The sequence below is a fragment of the Polyergus mexicanus genome, unplaced genomic scaffold (assembly GCF_030449975.1).
Source record: "Polyergus mexicanus isolate NDT 795.1 unplaced genomic scaffold, iyPolMexi1.0 SCAF_10, whole genome shotgun sequence".
NCBI classification, from domain to species: domain Eukaryota; kingdom Metazoa; phylum Arthropoda; class Insecta; order Hymenoptera; family Formicidae; genus Polyergus; species Polyergus mexicanus.
In genome coordinates, this window is record NW_027223330.1 from 8,530,417 (window position 1) to 8,548,293 (window position 17,877).

Below are 17,877 nucleotides of genomic sequence, written 5' to 3' on the forward strand. Positions count from 1 at the left end.
ATATAATTTGTCGCGTTTTCAATATTTTCGATGTTTAAAAAACAATATCATTAAAATTTTTTGCGGATATCGCGGATTCGTTCTCATATATATTATATTTTGTCATTTTATATAAAGATCTGGATTCGTCCTAAAAATTTTAACGATTTATTGATATTTTTTTTTTTTTTTAATTTCTAGGGATTAATAAAATCGTCAATATTTATCGCGATAATTTTTACGTGACAATATCTTGTAGTCACATCTTGTAGTCGGATGTGTAATTTATCTCGATAACTTTGAACGCCCGGCGTCAGAAAGAAGTCGATTTATTCAACGACTCGTGTCGGAATGTATTACGGTGTCTGTATCCTTCATCCTCGTGTATGTACAACACTACTGACCTGACCCCATGACACTCCCAGCCCCTGTGAATACCGAGTATGAGGTATAACACTTTCGCGGTGTCGCGGACACGAGTGGCGGTCGCGGTTGAGTGGCGAGAACCTTATTCTCGCGCGAGTACGACCTCGTTAGAGCAAACGGAAGAGAGCGAGATTTTTCATCCGTATATACGGAGAGCGAGGCTCGACGACGTTGACCCCTTTAGATTGTTCGAAAGCAATTTTTCTTTACCGAAGAGATTTAACAAACAAAACAGATCGTCGTACATTATAAATATCACGATGCAAATTTTATATTATTTTACTTGGATATATCAAACTCAATTTCGAGTAAAAGAATCCTTAATGTTCTATTAATTAAAGTTCACGCGATACTGCAGAGATTGAGAAATGAACATGCGGAACATGAGCTGTTTGTTGATTTCACTCACGAGATATATATCGATTTTCATATGTTATTTTGAGATTACTCCCATCCGTACACCGCAGTATGTGTGTGATGCTTTAGAAATGTTTGCCCGTTTGTTTACAATAATAAGCGTGTGATGCAGCAATCTTGAGGAAAACATTGCAACAAGATAAAATTTGATGCAGCACTGAGCCGTATTTTTCTTACTTAATTGACATTAAATGAATTTATTTTTTGCACAATTCTAACGCAAATTGCGCCAAACATCTTTCAAGAGAAGAACTGGATGATGGAAATAAAATGTAAAATTTGTTCTAAAATAATAATTAGACATTGCGATTCTACGTGAGATATATTTTTAAATAGAATTAGATTGAAATAGATATTGTTTTTTAAATTATAAATATATTAATAAATCTATCTAAAAGTATCTAAAACAAATTTGTATCATGTATTTTTATAAAACGCCATTTGTTGTCCAAATCTTCTTTTTGTTAATCGATCATAAATGAAAGAGATATTCGCACATCACGCAAGATATCATTCAGTTTGCCAAAAAAAAAAAAGGGAAATTTTCGCGTGAGACCCATCCGGGTGACTACAGAATAAACTCGTATAGAAATACGCGAGACGTTGAAAGAAAGAGAACTGTCGTCCAGTTGAAAATTCCTTAAGATACGCTGTTATATACAACAGCGTAATATCGCGTGACAGACGTCTAACGTCGCTAATTCATCTTTATATCCGTAGTAGAATGGACATCCTGCTGCGAGACATGAACGCGCCGTGGCGATGACAAGCCTGATCTTGGAGAACGCTGACTTGAATCGACTCTTTCCGAAATGCCGGCCTAGGGGCGGCCCACCCCCGGGGGCCTCCACGCAGAGCAGCCAGCAGCAGCCGCATGACAGCCCCTGCCAGACGGAGGCCGCCGCTATCACCATCGCCACCGCCGCGACCACCGCAACAGCCGTTGTCACCATCGCCTCTACGTCGACGAGCGTCTCCGCGATATCGGACGACATGATCGACCTCGAGCGCGACATCCCCGACAGGCAAGTTAAACCCATTTACCGGGCGAAGGGCAGGACGATCCGGATTTATTCGGGATATCCCGGAAGAACTGCAAGGTTAAACCGATGGATACACGATATCCCTTCCTCCTCTCGATGGTTTAGATCCAGTTTCCGATACGCAAACCTCGATGTATATTAAGGATGCATTCTATTAATAGAGAAGTAGAAAGTTTAATAATTATCGCGAAATAATTATTGTACATATTAACTAGTTTTCGTAGCGATGATTCCATTGTTAATAGTTTTTAATGAATTTTTGTAACGAGCGACATTATTACAGATGTAAAAGATGCGTATGTAAAAGTTTTATTTCTACTCATTTCTGTATTATGCTGATTATAACGTAACACGTGGTGTAATGCTGGGTAGCTAATTACTTAATTGAGGAGCTAGATGGAATAAACCTGCGAAATGAAGATAAAAAGCTGCACATTGTGAGCAAAACGTGAAAGAATAATTAAATTTGGCGAATGTATGTTGGTTTTTTGAGAGTAAAATTCACATAAAATTCCCATTAATAGAATTACATTCGTGTTCCGTCACATTTCTTAATTATGACGACAATACACCATACAAGCAATAGAAGAATTTTCAAGAGAATTTCTTTTTTTTTAAATATTTATTATTTTTGATAAAAATTATATTTTCCTTTTAACACGATTGCCGACTGTGTTAAAAGTATCAAGTTACGTTCGTAGGTATAGGAAACGAGCGAATGGCAGAAAAAAATCAGGTTCGCTGTCCCGTAGGACGGCGAGCGTGGTGCCCGGTTTCACGGTCGAGGGCCAGCTGGCGCACGCCACGAAGCCGCTTTCGTCGAGCTCGTCCTCGGCGTCGGGACGCAGCGAGGACGCGCCGCAATATGGGAGTCTGCCCGGTAGCGATCATCAGGGACAATCGCAACAGGATGACAGCGGACCGGAGGAGAGTCCCGTGTACATCCTCACCTCGGCGAAGGGAGGCCCCAGCTATAAACTCCGAGATTCGAGGTAACGGATTGCTTCGCGAAAACTCAATTAGCTTTATAAGAGAGTACCGATATTCGTCAATTTATTCATTTATTCAATGAAAAGACATTTTATTTACCAAGTATAGCAATCCATTTTAATAGACTTGAAATAAATTAAAATGTTACTGTAGAATGTAATGTCAAACATTTCTTCAAGATTTTAATTATTGGAAAATTTTTCACGATTAAAATTTTTATTGATTATGAATAATAGCAACAATAAATCTAAATCGTGTATTTAAGATTTTCATGAAAATGTTTTTTATAAGATTTTAAATAACGCTGCTACTGAAAAAGGCGCAATATATATTTTTATATCTACAATTACTACGTCATTATGAAAATAGTCAAATACGAGAAATTGAGTTAATTGTATTTTGCATCATTGTGTATAAATTTTCAAAATTTTTGCTAACGCAGGAAAAATTAATACGTAAAGATAAGTATTTTAATTTTTTTTTTTTTTTTCAAAAAAGTATGTTTTTTTAACATGTAAAATGGTTGTTAATTTGTTTAATTATTTTAAAACAAGATTAGTACACGATTAGTATTTAGTAATTAATTAATTTTTCTGTAAAACTTTCTTTTTACAAAATTTAGATAACCTAATAAATATAAAAAAAATATATATATATAAAGTAATATTATATATACATATATGAATAATTATATATATGAAGTATATATAATTAATTAAAAGCCAATGATCAAAATTTAAAATAGGTCACGATTTTAATATACATATATGTAAAACGGAATTGAGTTAAAATAGGGATAAAAGTTAATTAGAAGGTGCAGTTACACAGAGAGAATGTTAAGTCGAACGGCTAAATTGCATAAAAATCGATAACAGGCTATAAATACAAACGTCTGTGTACATGCAAATATTATTATGTTTCTCTACTGGCGGCATTAAATTCGAGCGGATTGCGCGTTTATACGAAGGAACACTCGTCGACGATGAAAGAGCATTTGTGTGACGTTTGGGTCTTTATGTATCTATACGACGTTACACGTGGATACGTGCGTCCAGTTTTCATAGCCGATACAGCTCCACCCGTTTCACAACCTGACACAGTTGTCCGTGTACATTCAACGGGGCGTTAATTTCAAGCTTAATACTCGGGAGAGGAAATGTCACTCAAATATCAGCCTCTCTCTCTCTCTCTCTCTACTCCTCACTATCGTTAATATGTCGCACGAGTTGCCCGATATATAGCAAACAAGTCAATATGCTCGCGGCAATATGTGATCCGTAAATATTTTTTCCTTCTTCTTCCCGTAACGTGAGGGATTTCCCTCCAAAACGTCTTCATCGTCGATGATAATAATCACGCGATTCCTCGCGTGCTTTCAAATGTCACACGTATAATTCTTAGGCCCAATGAGCAGAAAATATTTTTAAAAATATTTATATTAACATCGAATTAGCAGACAATATTTTTTAAATATTACTTTTAATATTTATTATTCGTTAATTCGAAAAATGTACAATTAACGAATTATAAATATTTTTTAAACGTATTTTTAATAAATATTAAAAATACGTTTAAAAAAATATTGTCTGCTCATTTTGGATGTCAATATAAACATTTTTTAATGATTAAAATGGATCTTAATCCATTATTTTAAAGTTTTTGAAAATGCTTTTAAAAAGATTTTCAAAAATATTGTCTTGCTTATCGGGGAGGTAATCGCGAATTAACAGCGACAAATCTCATGTAACACATTTATCTTTATATATGACAATATAATACATCTTTTCAAATTTTATTCCCCCGTAAAACAAAGTTGTTACGAAACGAAGGTAATTTGAATTTATTATCCAAAAAATTTTCTAAAAATTAAGTTTGACATTGCGAGGTCTAGCTCGTCGTCTCAAGTAAAGATACCTTTTTTTAAAATTGGCACGAATTAACATTGTAAGGAGAATTGTAATTTCTGATATTATTTGGGCTATCATTATATTAATCGTTAATCGATTAGGCGTTTATCGACTTATCGCTTATCAATAGATAAATGCGTGAGTATATAGTATACAGATATCTATCGTTTATTTTTAGCTATTCGAAACTCGATCCAGATTTACTCAAGCGCAATCGTTATCGAAGCGTGGATGCTCTTTAACTTTGAATTCGATAATTTCGAGGAGTCCGATCAGAAAAAAAATTTTATAGCAAAATAAGTTTTTATTTCTTTATTGAATTTCGATGCGGCGTTGCATCGTGTTCTCGATTTTGATTACAAAAATTTTCACTATCAGGCAAATGAAAAAAATTACGTCGTATGGGATGTGAAAATCAAGGATTTTAAAATCTTTTTGCGATAAGTTCTGGCTTTCCCGCGCCTTCGAAGATAACGGGAGCGCGGATCTAGAAGTCCAGATGGGCATCCCGGGAATTTACGGGCTTAAAAGCCGCGCCGGATTTTCTCGCGGATATACGTCTCGCCGTCGTCGTGACTCTGTCGGTGACTCTTCTTGCCCCGATGAATATTTTTCAATAAAGCATTCCAGGTTCGATCCAGGGCTCGAAGATCGATGAATCGTATGGAGAGCGTAAGGATGAGATTATTTTCGTCGTCGACGGATGTATTAAAGGGGAACGGTGTGTAAATTTATTATGGGGCACCATCCGTCGATTTTGGGGGTTAACTCGCCTGTCACGCGCGATTTTATTTGCTTGTTAAATCGCTATCTTTTCTCGCGTACGCGATAAGACGGAATTTATTCTCATTGGAAATGCGATACGCTGTGCAGATATCAGCTTCGCTGAATTTCTTCGAGATTTATAACTCTTGAAGATTTATAACTCGCCGTATCACGAAGTTTTAGTTCTATCGATCAAACATCAATATGAATTTATATCAAATATTCTTTGTACAGAGTGTATATATACATAAGTTACCTGTTTCAGAAACGACTTTAGATAAACTTTAGGGTGCATTAAATTTTGAAAAGCTAAAATTTTTTTCATTATTTTTGTTCTGTGTTTATTTTCAAAATAAATGGGAGTGCGTTATTAAACTTATACATGAATATTGTAGAGTAACATATGTATTAAATTCATGTATGAGATTCTAGGAAATAGTGTGTAATTCTCTAGAATCATAGAAATTATTGCAAACTTATGTAATAACTCTTGCATTTTCCACAGAATTATAGAAATTGCTGGTGGTCGAGAAGTATTCTCACAAAGCCGAGGAAAGGTAGCAGCTAGAAAATCAAGATTTCTGGCTGCGTCAAATTCTATAAATAACGAGGACATTCAAACCGATAATAAGCTGTCTGTTAAGAAGAATAACAAATCTCCTAGCACACAGACCATATGGGAATTACGAAGCCGGTAATTAAATTTCTTTCAATAAAGAAGCTGTTTAAAAATTTTCTATATTATTCTGTATGACAGTATTACTAATTATTATGAGTTTTCAGATGTGGTGAAAGCAGAAAGCAACGTGCAAATCGAGAAGTGACAGAGACTGTATTTGCCTCTGAGGTACACTCAGTGCGACGCAATCCCACAAAATCCATTCTGGATTACGACTCACCTAAGAGCAACCGTAGCAATCGTATAATTAATTATGATTCGATTTTGAATAGCAATAATGTAGAATATACCATACCAAAAAGTATTACCGATCTGGACTATGGATTACCAAAGAGTTGCATAGATTATCAATCAAATCACAACACACCTGCGAGAAGTATGGCAATAGTCAGCGATGGTGAAGTTGTGGTTTTCGACGATATCGATGACAACTGGCAAGGGCTACGGTTAGATTTGGCGTCGAACAATACGAACCAAATTACGGCAGCGAGTGTGGACTTGGAGACGGACGATTCTCAAAGAGGTCGTATTGCACCGGAACCACCGAGTTCCAGTGTTGGGAGTACTCCTAGTCCTACGACAGCATATCACCGCAATACTTCAGAATTTTTCAAAGTAATAATAGCGCAATATAAGTGCATATATAATATTGTATAACTAAAGGACTTTCGCAAATCTTTTGCGTTTCAACTTTTGTAGGTTGTTACACCAGCGAGCGATTGCGAGGCAGATTCCCCATCTCCAGAACGCAATCATAAAGTTGCGAGGGTCATTGGCGAATTACCAATTGCTCAATATTCTGGTAGCCCGAGGCGTTATGGAATTCGCGAAAATACACAGCTTCCTAGCTTATTATCGTCGCCTTCAATGTATATGACACCAAGGCCTGGTTTTCCGCAGAGAGTATTACCAACAACGCCAAATCATAATAAGGTAAAAGATAGATATTGTTCGCGGAATATCGTATATAGAATCAATTGGACAGTCTAATATTTTGTCGATTTTTTTCTGTTGCCCCAAGAAGGAAGATACTTCTGGAGAAATCGTTATAGACAAGACTGTGATAGAAAATATTAGCATCGAAGATCAGCCTATCGATCCTTCAACTCCATCACCAAAAGCGGAAGAGGAAGAGGATGATTCTTTAAAGCCATCGACTTTGCCTGCTGATAATATAAGCAGTCTCGTCACGTCAGGAGGTAGTACCTTCGACTATCTGTACGAATTTTCAGAAACGCGGAAAGTATTGGAAGAATTCTTCAAATGCCCGGCGCCGACGAAAGAAAATGAGAACAATATAGAATCCTTTCCTTTCCAAGTAAGTTTTTGTTGAAACAATAGTTGTTAAATATTTATTTATAAATATTAGATTTTTCTGTTAAGAAGATAAAGAAAAGATATAATCAAAAATTTCTATTAAATAATTTATAATTAAAAAACAAATATATCAAAATGCACGCAATTTTTTAATATTTAAATTTATAAATTATAAATAATTAACAAAATTCTTTTTTTGTTGCACACAAGGATCTTGATTATGAATTACGAAGACAGGGAGGAAGTGCATATGTTGGTCAACGATTAGCTAGTGGTCCACCAGTAACAGAGGAGGTTATGGTACACGAATCTCCTAAGAAGCAACGGGCGGAATTTCCCCAAAATGTAAGCATAAAAATATATAAAATAAGAAATATTACCTTAAGGATTTTGTCTTTTTCCTTTTGTTCAAAATTTATTAATCTTGGTTTCTCTCATGTCATGTTAAAGTTTGACATCGAATTAATGATATTTATATTAAAAACTTGTGCAATAAAGAAGAAATATAATGCAAATAATGTTAACAATTTTAAAATAACAACAAATACAATAAAAATGCTTCTAGTAACTTTAAAATGCCTATAGATACTCCAATGTTTGGAACTTAGATTTCTTCTAGTAGTTGAATTGTAGTTGAATTCTAAATATAAATCTGTATTTATATATAGATACACAGTTCTTATATTGTACATATGTGGTCGCTTGTGAGAGAAGCTTTATTAAATATTTGAAATACGAACCATTATGCTATGAGAATAAATATTTTCAGCTGAGTTTTTTCTTTGCTTTTTTTTAGACAGGTGAACACGAAAACAATTTTCTAGACCTCTCGGTAGGTACAGGTAGCAGTGAAGATCTCGGAGAGACCGAGGTCGGTTTACAAGTAGGACATTCACGTAATTTCACGCTGAGCCCCGAGACAACTGACTGCGACAGCAATTGCGGAGACTTGGACAGCGAAGTGTCTCTCATGATGATGGATAACGAATTGATGCCAGCAAGTGGCCTTCTCGGATCGGTCGGCGATTTGGGGAATAATTCGGATTCCCTGAGAATATACACTAGTATGCCGGTATTGGAAGACGGTCTGTCTAGCGGTCATGCAAGCGACACCGATAACAATAATCCTACTGTGATGCTAATGAAACGGCAGATAAACGAAATAGAAAAAGAGATTATACAAAGAACTCGTAATGACATGTTAGGCACAAACGAGAACGAATCCGGGAAAGACATTGGTCTCAATGTAACAAAGGATATTTTACACACGTTGAAGACTACATCGTCCCCCGATCTATTTATCGCAAAGAAGGAGAATTCATATGATACGAACGAATTGCAGCTCGACGGATTGGATCCATTGGGTACGCCACCGCCACCGGCGCCGCAGGGACGGCAAAGTGTAACATTGGAGGTAAACTGCGGTGAGGTAGAAGCAGCTATCAAAGACATCAGGATGGCACTGCAAAGGACTAAAACTCTCCCTGTGAAATCTCCGTCCGAAGATCCACCGGAACCGAGCGTCAGTCCGATATGGATACCAAGGTATCTTACGTTTTGTTTTATATAAGGGTATTCCAATTGTGTTGTCCAATCTGTCCGATATTTTGCTTCGGTACTCTTGCTTGATAAAATATTCCTTTTACGACGCTAAATACGTACGTTTGGGATACCCTTTGGGATATCTCATTGTTTCGCGCGTTAAACGCATCTAACTAAGATGCAGTATAATGGACGGCAGGCGAAGAATCTGCATGGAAAACAATAGTGAAGAATCTGATGCGCGTCGAATAGGCGACGAAGCCGATGTGGAGATCGAGGAGTGTCCGGACGAGGAGGAGGCAGATACCGATCTTGAAACAGATCGATTACTTGGACAACAGAGGACGGATGATCAAGGATTTTATGATGACAAGGTAAGCACGTAATATATATTTGACTATGCGCAATCTCATTTTATTGCGTATCGCTTTTATTAATCATTGTTATATCAATGGATTTCTCTTTTCTTTTAATATTTAGGAATTCAGGAATCTAACGCAAATTGAAAAATGAGATACTTTTTAACAATATATAAAAATTTTTTTCAAACAGATACAGAAATAATTTTTTCTGTTAAAAAAAATTATTTTTATATAATATATATATACAAATATATATTTTTTCACTATGCAAGTTGCACGATTAGTTAAAATGCATTATTGTTCTTCTGTTTTACTATCTTTAGCAATTTTTTATTTTGGTTTTCTTATTAATATAAAAATATATATTTTTTAATAAAGAAATATTTATTTAGTTTTTTAAACTAAATTTTACGCGATGTTAAAAAGTATCTTATTTTTTTGCTAGACTTGTAACAATATACATATATACGCTTATACTGTAACTTCTCCTATTAGGTAATGTCGAGGCGGTGACTTTGCGTTTAAATTTAGGTGAAAAGGGATACAAATAACGCGCATTTCCCGTATATTCTGTACAATTTGATTGGTATCGGTGTTCAATTAATATCGTCTTGGTGTTACACAGGGGTGGAGGAAGCCTAAAACTAGGACAATGTTACCGCCAATGAATGCGAAAGTCGCTACACCAAAGCAAACCCCTCCCAAAACCTTGAGTGTCGCCCCAATAGAAACGCTAGCGCCTTCCGAGCCCGTACCCTCGACGTCTACCTCGATCTCCCCACCTCCCGTAGTATCCGTTATACAATCGTCGTCTTCTAACGAATGCGAAGTAGCTACTCCCGCGCAACCCACGTCGAGTCCGCAGAAGACCCCAGTCAAAAACTCTCCCTCATCCCCTCAGAGTCTCAAGGAATCCAACAACAAGGTGAAAAAGGTGCCCTTTCAAATGCTACCACGGAATATTTGTTCTTACTTAGAGACTGTAGATATTTATATCTCTCTAAGTGCTCTTTGTGATGAAATATTGGTGCATGACAGTATGCTATTTTTCTGTTGCTGAAATAGGTACTAATCAGCTTAAATATAATTTATGTCACATATCAATCTCTTTTTAAGTAAAATTTTTAATATGATAATACATAGGTACAATTGATAGTTACTAAAATATTATTGATAATATAGTTAATATACACATTTTAGCAAAGATAATTTTTTACACAATAATAAAAAAATTAAATGTATTTAATAATATTTAATAAATAATTAATAAAAATGTTTAAGCTGATTTTTTTTATCAAAAAGAGGGTATTTTTTTGTTATCCGATTATTTCACAGCTTCCGCTTATTATGCTTTTTTTAATTTGTAACAGAGATAACTCCAATCCTGTGTTTATAAAAATAGTGCATATTGGATAATTTTTTCTTGACAAATAATGCAATAAAAATGAAACACTACATAATTTTTTTTCTGTGCTTTGCGGAACAAAATAATTCTCATAATTGATTTATAAAAACGGAAAGGAATGAAAAGCCGGTAATATTTAGAGCTCAGTTTATAATATTATTATTTCTAATACTATTACTATTGCTTTTTTTACACTACAATTTTTTTATAGTTTTATTTATTATAAATAAAAAACATATTAATATATTATGTTTATTGGCTTTTTTATATAACAGTTATTGCATGGTTAACATATTGTATATATACATATATTCTATTGCTTAAATGATTACATATATCTATGAAAAATATCACTATATCTATCAAAGTCTTATCTGTGATATGCAAATTACGTTTTGTTTTTCAGGATAAGGAAGGAAAGAAGAAGAGCAGAAACAAGGAAGGTACTTTCATATATTTTTGTCAATATAATTCTTTTCCCGATTCGTAACGATTTTCCCCAATTATTACGGATATTAATAATTATGATACTAATATAATATTTCTTTCTACTGCTTGCATGGATGTATAAATTCGGCATCTTCTAATCACTCTTATATGGTAGGTATTCTCTTTTTATATATGTACATATTTCTTTGTAAAAAAAAATTAAAATATTTAATTATTATTATTACTATTAATAAACTTTTTTTATTTAATTCATTATTAACGTTATTAACTTTTGTATGTAGTATGATAATATCATACTTTTAACACTTTTATTATATATTTCTTGCTCTAATTCAAAGTCTATCTATCCATATCTAATAATATTCTGTATGCATGATATATGTTTTATGAGACTATCTTTATGTACATAAATATCATCTGTAAATCTCGCTCGGAGACTTGAGAAGTACGTTCAAATGAGATAATTCTTCTGTTTGTGTTTCTTGATAAGATCGGCAATGTATTGATAAGCACTATATTCAAAAGTTTCACTATCAAAGATTCAGAAGTTATGATCTTTTTTATGCTTGGCCTCTTCTCACCTAAAGTGCTTTAGGTGGGGAGGTTGAGTGAAGAAGTAAACAATTCTCGAACCTTAGTCACATAAGTGTTTATAATCTTTTACGGAACGTAATGTTCAATGAATATGAAGTGACTGTGCATTTCAAGCGTATATTTGTCGCGCTTACATACAATTATAAAATAAATTAATCTTTTAATTAGGCGCAATATATATAACTTCTCTATGAATAGTATAATAAAAGTGGATAATAAATGTAATAAAATAAACGTGTAGATGAATATAATAAAAGTGAGAAACAGTTCACTTTCATCAGGATAATCGGAAGATTATAAAATATCAAACTTTATAATTTCATACGATACGCGCAGAATATGAAAAACATAATGATAACTGAAGATTCGAATATGCAAGGATCAAAGACTCTGATATTGGATACTGCACCCAAGTCCTCTGTTAAACTACCTCAATGTTCTTCCAAGCGCTTAATTACCTTTGGCACAATAAATTGTGAAAGAAAAGGGAAAAGTACTAAATGGTACGTTTCTGTGGCGCTTTCAGATTTATTGAACGATCCATCAGTATTGATCGAAGGTGTCCTGTTCCGTGCGAGATATTTGGGATCCACGCAACTGGTATGCGAGGGTCAACCGACGAAGTCAACTCGAATGTGTCAAGCAGAGGAAGCCGTTTCCAGAATAAAGGTACATATGCGAAAACGCAGTCTTTCCTTTTTTTTAAATTTATTTATTTATTTATCACGTTATCTCAAACGTTTCTCCCCTTATAAACTAATGTTATACAGGATATTCCATAGAGATAGATACTACTATATTCTTTGTAAAAAAAATTAATCTATTCCAGATCAATTTTAAAATATTTTATTTTTTGATATATCAATATTGTATTATAAAAATATAAATATTAGTCTTAGTTATAATAGAATTACAAAAACTTTGGCATAAAGAATCATATGAAACAGTAAATATATTGTATTTGTATATTAAAAAATGGATATACCGAAAACATTTTGGAAAATTATGTCAGAGGAAAGATGCTTATGTTTTACAAGGACTCTACCTTATATGGAATACCCTGTATAGCTCGCATACGAGAAACGTGAATATACACACATACACACACACACACACACACACACACCTATGATTATATACAGATATGTATATATAATAACATAATATTCGTAATATCTCGTATGCAAATAGAGTATATGAGAACATTTGTTTCTTCTAAAGATATGCAAAACGTTGAAAAAAAAAAAACAAAGATCATCGAGTATGTACACAGTACAGTATGAGTTATTAATTGTGATGTATAAATTACTTAAAAACTATACATATATTATTTTCCTAGAATGTTTGTTCTAAAGAGCAGAGTAACTACTAATTAAGTCAGCATCGAGCGATACATCTGATAGATAATGCATCCATGTCTAGTAAATGATATGTTGTGTTTTGCTTAGATCAGTAGCATTAAGTTTGAAAGATGCATTATATAGTTTCGAATACAGATGTGTTAGATTGTTTTTATATATCAATTGGAAATGTTCCAATTGTTATTTTTTCGATGCGACGACTGTCAAAACGAAAGAGTACTGTGCATTAGAAAATCTCTTAGAGAATGTAAAATTTTTTCTCCAGGAACTAAAATTAAACTATAAATAAAATAATAATAACCCTGATAAAATTAGCAGCATGCTCTGAATGCTTTATACTATTTTAATTTGCTACTTAATTTGTAGTGACCAACAGTGCAATATTCTCATCTGCAATATAATATGTATTTCAGTGTTAAGGTTTTTAACTTTTTGAGGACTTTTAAGATTGCAATATTTCTTGATGCGCAGTTGTGTATTGAAAAACTATAGCTAGAAAATATTATGATAGTTATGTTTTAAGGAATTTACGCGCATCAAATTAGCGTATCTTCACCAAATATTTCAGTGCCATTCTTTTCTTTAAGATCCTTAATTTACCTCAAATGGTTAAAATGCTGGAATCTTATAAGTGATTAGTTAAACCTGAGAGTTTTTTGTAGGAAAGAGTACATACTGTCCGTTAAGTTATTCGTACTTCAATTTCGTAGACGAAAAGATATGCGTGTTTCAACATCTTATCGACAGTTATCGAGAGATACTCTTCTAGAAGGTAGACATACAGATCATATTTATATAATATCTACTGCATTTCCGTTTTCCGGTATTGTATATTTTTATTGATAACAAGCTCTGCAATATATCTTATTTTAAATACACTTAATCTCTATGATTTTTATAATTTGTTATAGAACAATATCCAAGGAAACTGTCAATATTAAGCGAGTAAAACAGTACATTCTTTCCTCCTACTCTTAGGTTCTGCTCATAAGCAATCAAACATCAGCATTTAGATATATATCGCAAGATTATGTATTATATTTTATTTTCTTTTTTTTATGCGATGATCACGAAAAACTGCCATCGCTCTTAAAATGCTGCCATTCTTTTAGAAGAATCTGAATGCTGATTTCGATTATCTGATACAATTAATCTAATTATAATTGTGAACTGGCCGTTGTGCAAAAAGGCCTGAATGTTTCAGTGTAGCGCCCCCCTTCCTCACATCACCAACACCACCACCACCACCACCTGACCACCGAACACTGTCATCTTCTCAGTGTAATTTTGATGTGATTTCTGTGTATCTGTCAATCTTTTTCTCTCTCTTTTTGCGAATATATATATATATATATATATGTATGTATGTATGTATGTATGTATGTATGTATGTATGTATGTATATATATGTGTATATATATATATATATATATATATATATATATATATATATATATATATATATATATATATATCTGCTATCCGCTTGCTATATCCGCTTTCCTGTAGATTCTTGATCGATATATCTCACACACAAGAAATCCGTCTCGCGGAAGATATTGGTCTACTCAATAATTACATATTTTTATGTTATACCTCAGATTCAAGATAAATCGCTGTAACGGATCAGTAAAGAGGAAAGAAACTGGGAATATAAAAATCAAATTTAGATCCACAATGTAACTGGCAATTTGAGCAAAGTTGGGAAAGAAGTTATCGAACTTGGAAATTTGAAAAGACATGATATACAATAACACAACGATATCATGTTATTTTAATATGACAGTATTCTATAAGATTAGCCTTATGCTTATATATTTATTTGTTTAATTAAATTTTATAAGAATGTAGGTGATTAAAGATTTTACGATATCTTATCGTAGCATGATGAGATCTTACATAGTTGAGTAGACCAGGATTGGATGGAAATATTTTTTTAATTTCTATCGTTGTAAAAATATTGTAGTTATATGCTAAGCAGAAATTAAAATGTTCGAAAATGATGTCTTTATAATTGAGCACGCTCTCGCAAAAGTAATTTTTGACTGTTGAATTTTTGACTTTTAAAATGTCTAAGTGATTGTGAGAACAGAAATTGTGGCGTTAATTAATTTTTTTAATAGTATGTGCATGATAATTTATTATTAATTGCAAGATTGCTAAGCTGTGCTCCATTATATACACTAGTGTAATAATAAAGGGACATGCAAAGATTGAAGAGTTTGTATGAAAAATTTAACTCTTGATGATTAATATTACAGAATCATATTTCGATAAAGCTTTCTAAAATAAGTCATATTATTAGCTTATGTGTCTATTTGATGATTTTGAACGGTACTAACAAAGGAACTTTTCTTATGCTTGCACCCAGATGTTTGCATTTGTTTTTGAATAGGCATACTTTTTGGATCGAAATTAATTATTGTCGCCGAAAATGATAATTCTATATTTTTATCTCGATTGCTTATATCTCCTTGATTTTTCGATACGGCATAATTGGCGCTAATTGAAGAAACTGAACTGCTTTTTTTGCGATAAGAGAGCCCAGGTTTCGAGTTCTGAGTTGCTAGATAAACATTTGAAGATTGATGTAGTCAATTATATATATTAACGATATTTTATGTTTTATTTAATTGCAATTGTCGCGTATGCTTGTTCGTCAACTTTATTTACATTTACCTGTAACATACGCTTGCACGTTGCACAGCTTCTAGATTCCGTGATGATACGCTTGTTCGAGAGCAAGATGAATGCATAATGAAAGTGGCAAAGGTATATGTACACGCCATCGAACTCTACTGCATTGATATGTATATGTGAATGACTTGACTCGATATATACAGATAGAGGACACAGAAGCATGAGTCATTGTGCATATAAGAGAATTACAAAAAAAAAAAAAAAAAAAAAAAAACAAGCCGTACGTTAGCAATTCGAGAAATCATGAACATATTGGCTTTTTGCCTCTCGTTTTGTCGGTGGTGCGTGGCAAGGTGTGACTAGCAGAGCCTTTGTTTGTTTGTTTGGCGCGTACATAACGGAAGGATGATGGGCCGATGCAGGCAACGCTCTTAAACTATGGGGGGCAGCATGGGTATGGTCGCTGCAGCATTGCCTCGCAAGGAAGCCTAGAGGAAGACGAATGCGACTCGAGCGAAGAACTTATAGGAAGCGCTTCTGGTGGGGGCCAGTCCGAGTCGCACGCGCTTGGGGCCCACCAGCCGAAACTGGCCCCGATCAGTGGCTGCTTGGGGCCCACAACCGTTTTCAGACTACAATTTCTCGGGTCGGTGGAGGTGGAAGAGGAAGGGGGACGTAAACGGCGTAAGCGCCTTAAGAACCACATGGTGGAGGAGGCTGTGACAAAGATAAAGGTCCGCCCTCATTGCCCCTCATGTCCCAAGACAATCATCCCCAATTGTTGTAATGTCTGCGACCGACTGTCCTTTGATTCTTGAAAGAACAGTCGTTCGGTTCCTACCCGCATTTTATCCCCCTATTGATTTATAATTCGACACTGCGCATCAAGTTTTACTGACCGTTTCGTCTCTTAACTTGAATTTTATTTCATTCGACCAAAATTTGCAACAATTTCCCGTATAATCGCACTTTTCAGTTACTTAAAATTCACATTATCTGCGTATTACACACAATGCACATGTTCTTTATAAATCATAGCGACCAAATCTCTTGCAAGTTAGATGTTGCGCCAAAGTTAGAAGGGTTGTATAATCGTTTATCTCTATTTTTTGTCTCTCTCTCTCTCTCTCTCTCTCTCTCTCTCTCTCTCTCAAACTCTCAGGTTTGTAATAGCGTCGTTAATGATTATGCTTGTACGGTTTACTACAGTGCACTATTTACTTATCTTATTAGACAATTAAGCGCGTTGCGTGTATGTGTTTATAATCTATCATATATAATATATCATACTCAAATATATAATTTATAATTAATTACTTTCTACTCTATTATACATGCTGCTTCCTTTCAATAGGCATTGGTACGTATATTCTCGCGGGTGAAAATGTATACGTGATATATATAGATATGATTAATTTAAGATATTTTTACAAATAACACTGTGATATTATTTTCAGGCACCGGACGGTGATACTCAGCCAAGTACGGAAGTAGATCTTTTTATATCGACGGAAAAGATTATGGTTCTCAACACCGATTTGAAAGAGATCATGATGGATCACGCATTGCGTACTATTTCGTACATCGCGGATATCGGTGATCTAGTGGTGTTAATGGCGCGACGACGCTTTGTGCCGCACGAAATGGAGGAAGTACCGAAAATTAATCGCACTCCGAAGATGATCTGTCACGTTTTCGAAAGTGAGGAAGCTCAATTTATAGCACAAAGTATCGGACAAGCGTTCCAAGTAGCTTATATGGAGTTCCTAAAGGCGAATGGGATAGAAGACCATAGTTTTGTTAAGGAAATGGATTACCAAGAAGTGCTCAATTCGCAAGAGATATTCGGTGACGAGTTGCAGATGTTTGCAAAGAAAGAAATGCAGAAAGAGGTACTTTTCAAATTCTTTCACTATTTTATTAACTCAATTAGGAAATTTTCTGATGACTTAAAATCGAGGATATATTTGGATTATTTTGTCCCATTTCGTCTGAAATTA

General features: G+C 34.2%; 1 protein-coding gene and 1 long non-coding RNA gene across 8 annotated transcripts in view; one reads left to right on the forward strand and one right to left on the reverse strand.

Annotated features, from left to right (window-relative positions):
• The window catches only part of LOC138936763 (uncharacterized), a 40,822-nt gene that overhangs the window by 18,992 nt on the left and 3,953 nt on the right, over positions 1-17,877 (forward strand). The window contains exons 2-14 of one of the 7 annotated variants that reach the window (XM_070302383.1): positions 1,543-1,847; positions 2,567-2,857; positions 6,033-6,221; positions 6,311-6,821; positions 6,906-7,139; positions 7,228-7,524; positions 7,734-7,868; positions 8,320-9,068; positions 9,244-9,439; positions 10,053-10,361; positions 11,239-11,275; positions 12,403-12,545; positions 17,335-17,769. In XM_070302383.1, coding sequence (XP_070158484.1) covers positions 1,585-1,847; positions 2,567-2,857; positions 6,033-6,221; positions 6,311-6,821; positions 6,906-7,139; positions 7,228-7,524; positions 7,734-7,868; positions 8,320-9,068; positions 9,244-9,439; positions 10,053-10,361; positions 11,239-11,275; positions 12,403-12,545; positions 17,335-17,769 — 3,789 coding nt within the window. In that variant the 5' untranslated portion in view covers positions 1,543-1,584. Of the gene's footprint in view, positions 1-1,542; positions 1,848-2,566; positions 2,858-6,032; positions 6,222-6,310; positions 6,822-6,905; positions 7,140-7,227; positions 7,525-7,733; positions 7,869-8,319; positions 9,069-9,243; positions 9,440-10,052; positions 10,362-11,238; positions 11,276-12,402; positions 12,546-16,281; positions 17,236-17,334; positions 17,770-17,877 lie in introns of those variants that run through there. The other 6 variants (XM_070302384.1, XM_070302385.1, XM_070302387.1 and 3 more) reach the window with 6 other exon arrangements.
• Positions 1,252-8,095, reverse strand: LOC138936765 (uncharacterized). The gene is made up of 3 exons (XR_011447425.1): positions 7,904-8,095; positions 6,574-6,780; positions 1,252-2,016 (listed from the first exon to the last, which is right to left on the reverse strand). It is a non-coding gene; the product is annotated as an uncharacterized lncRNA (long non-coding RNA).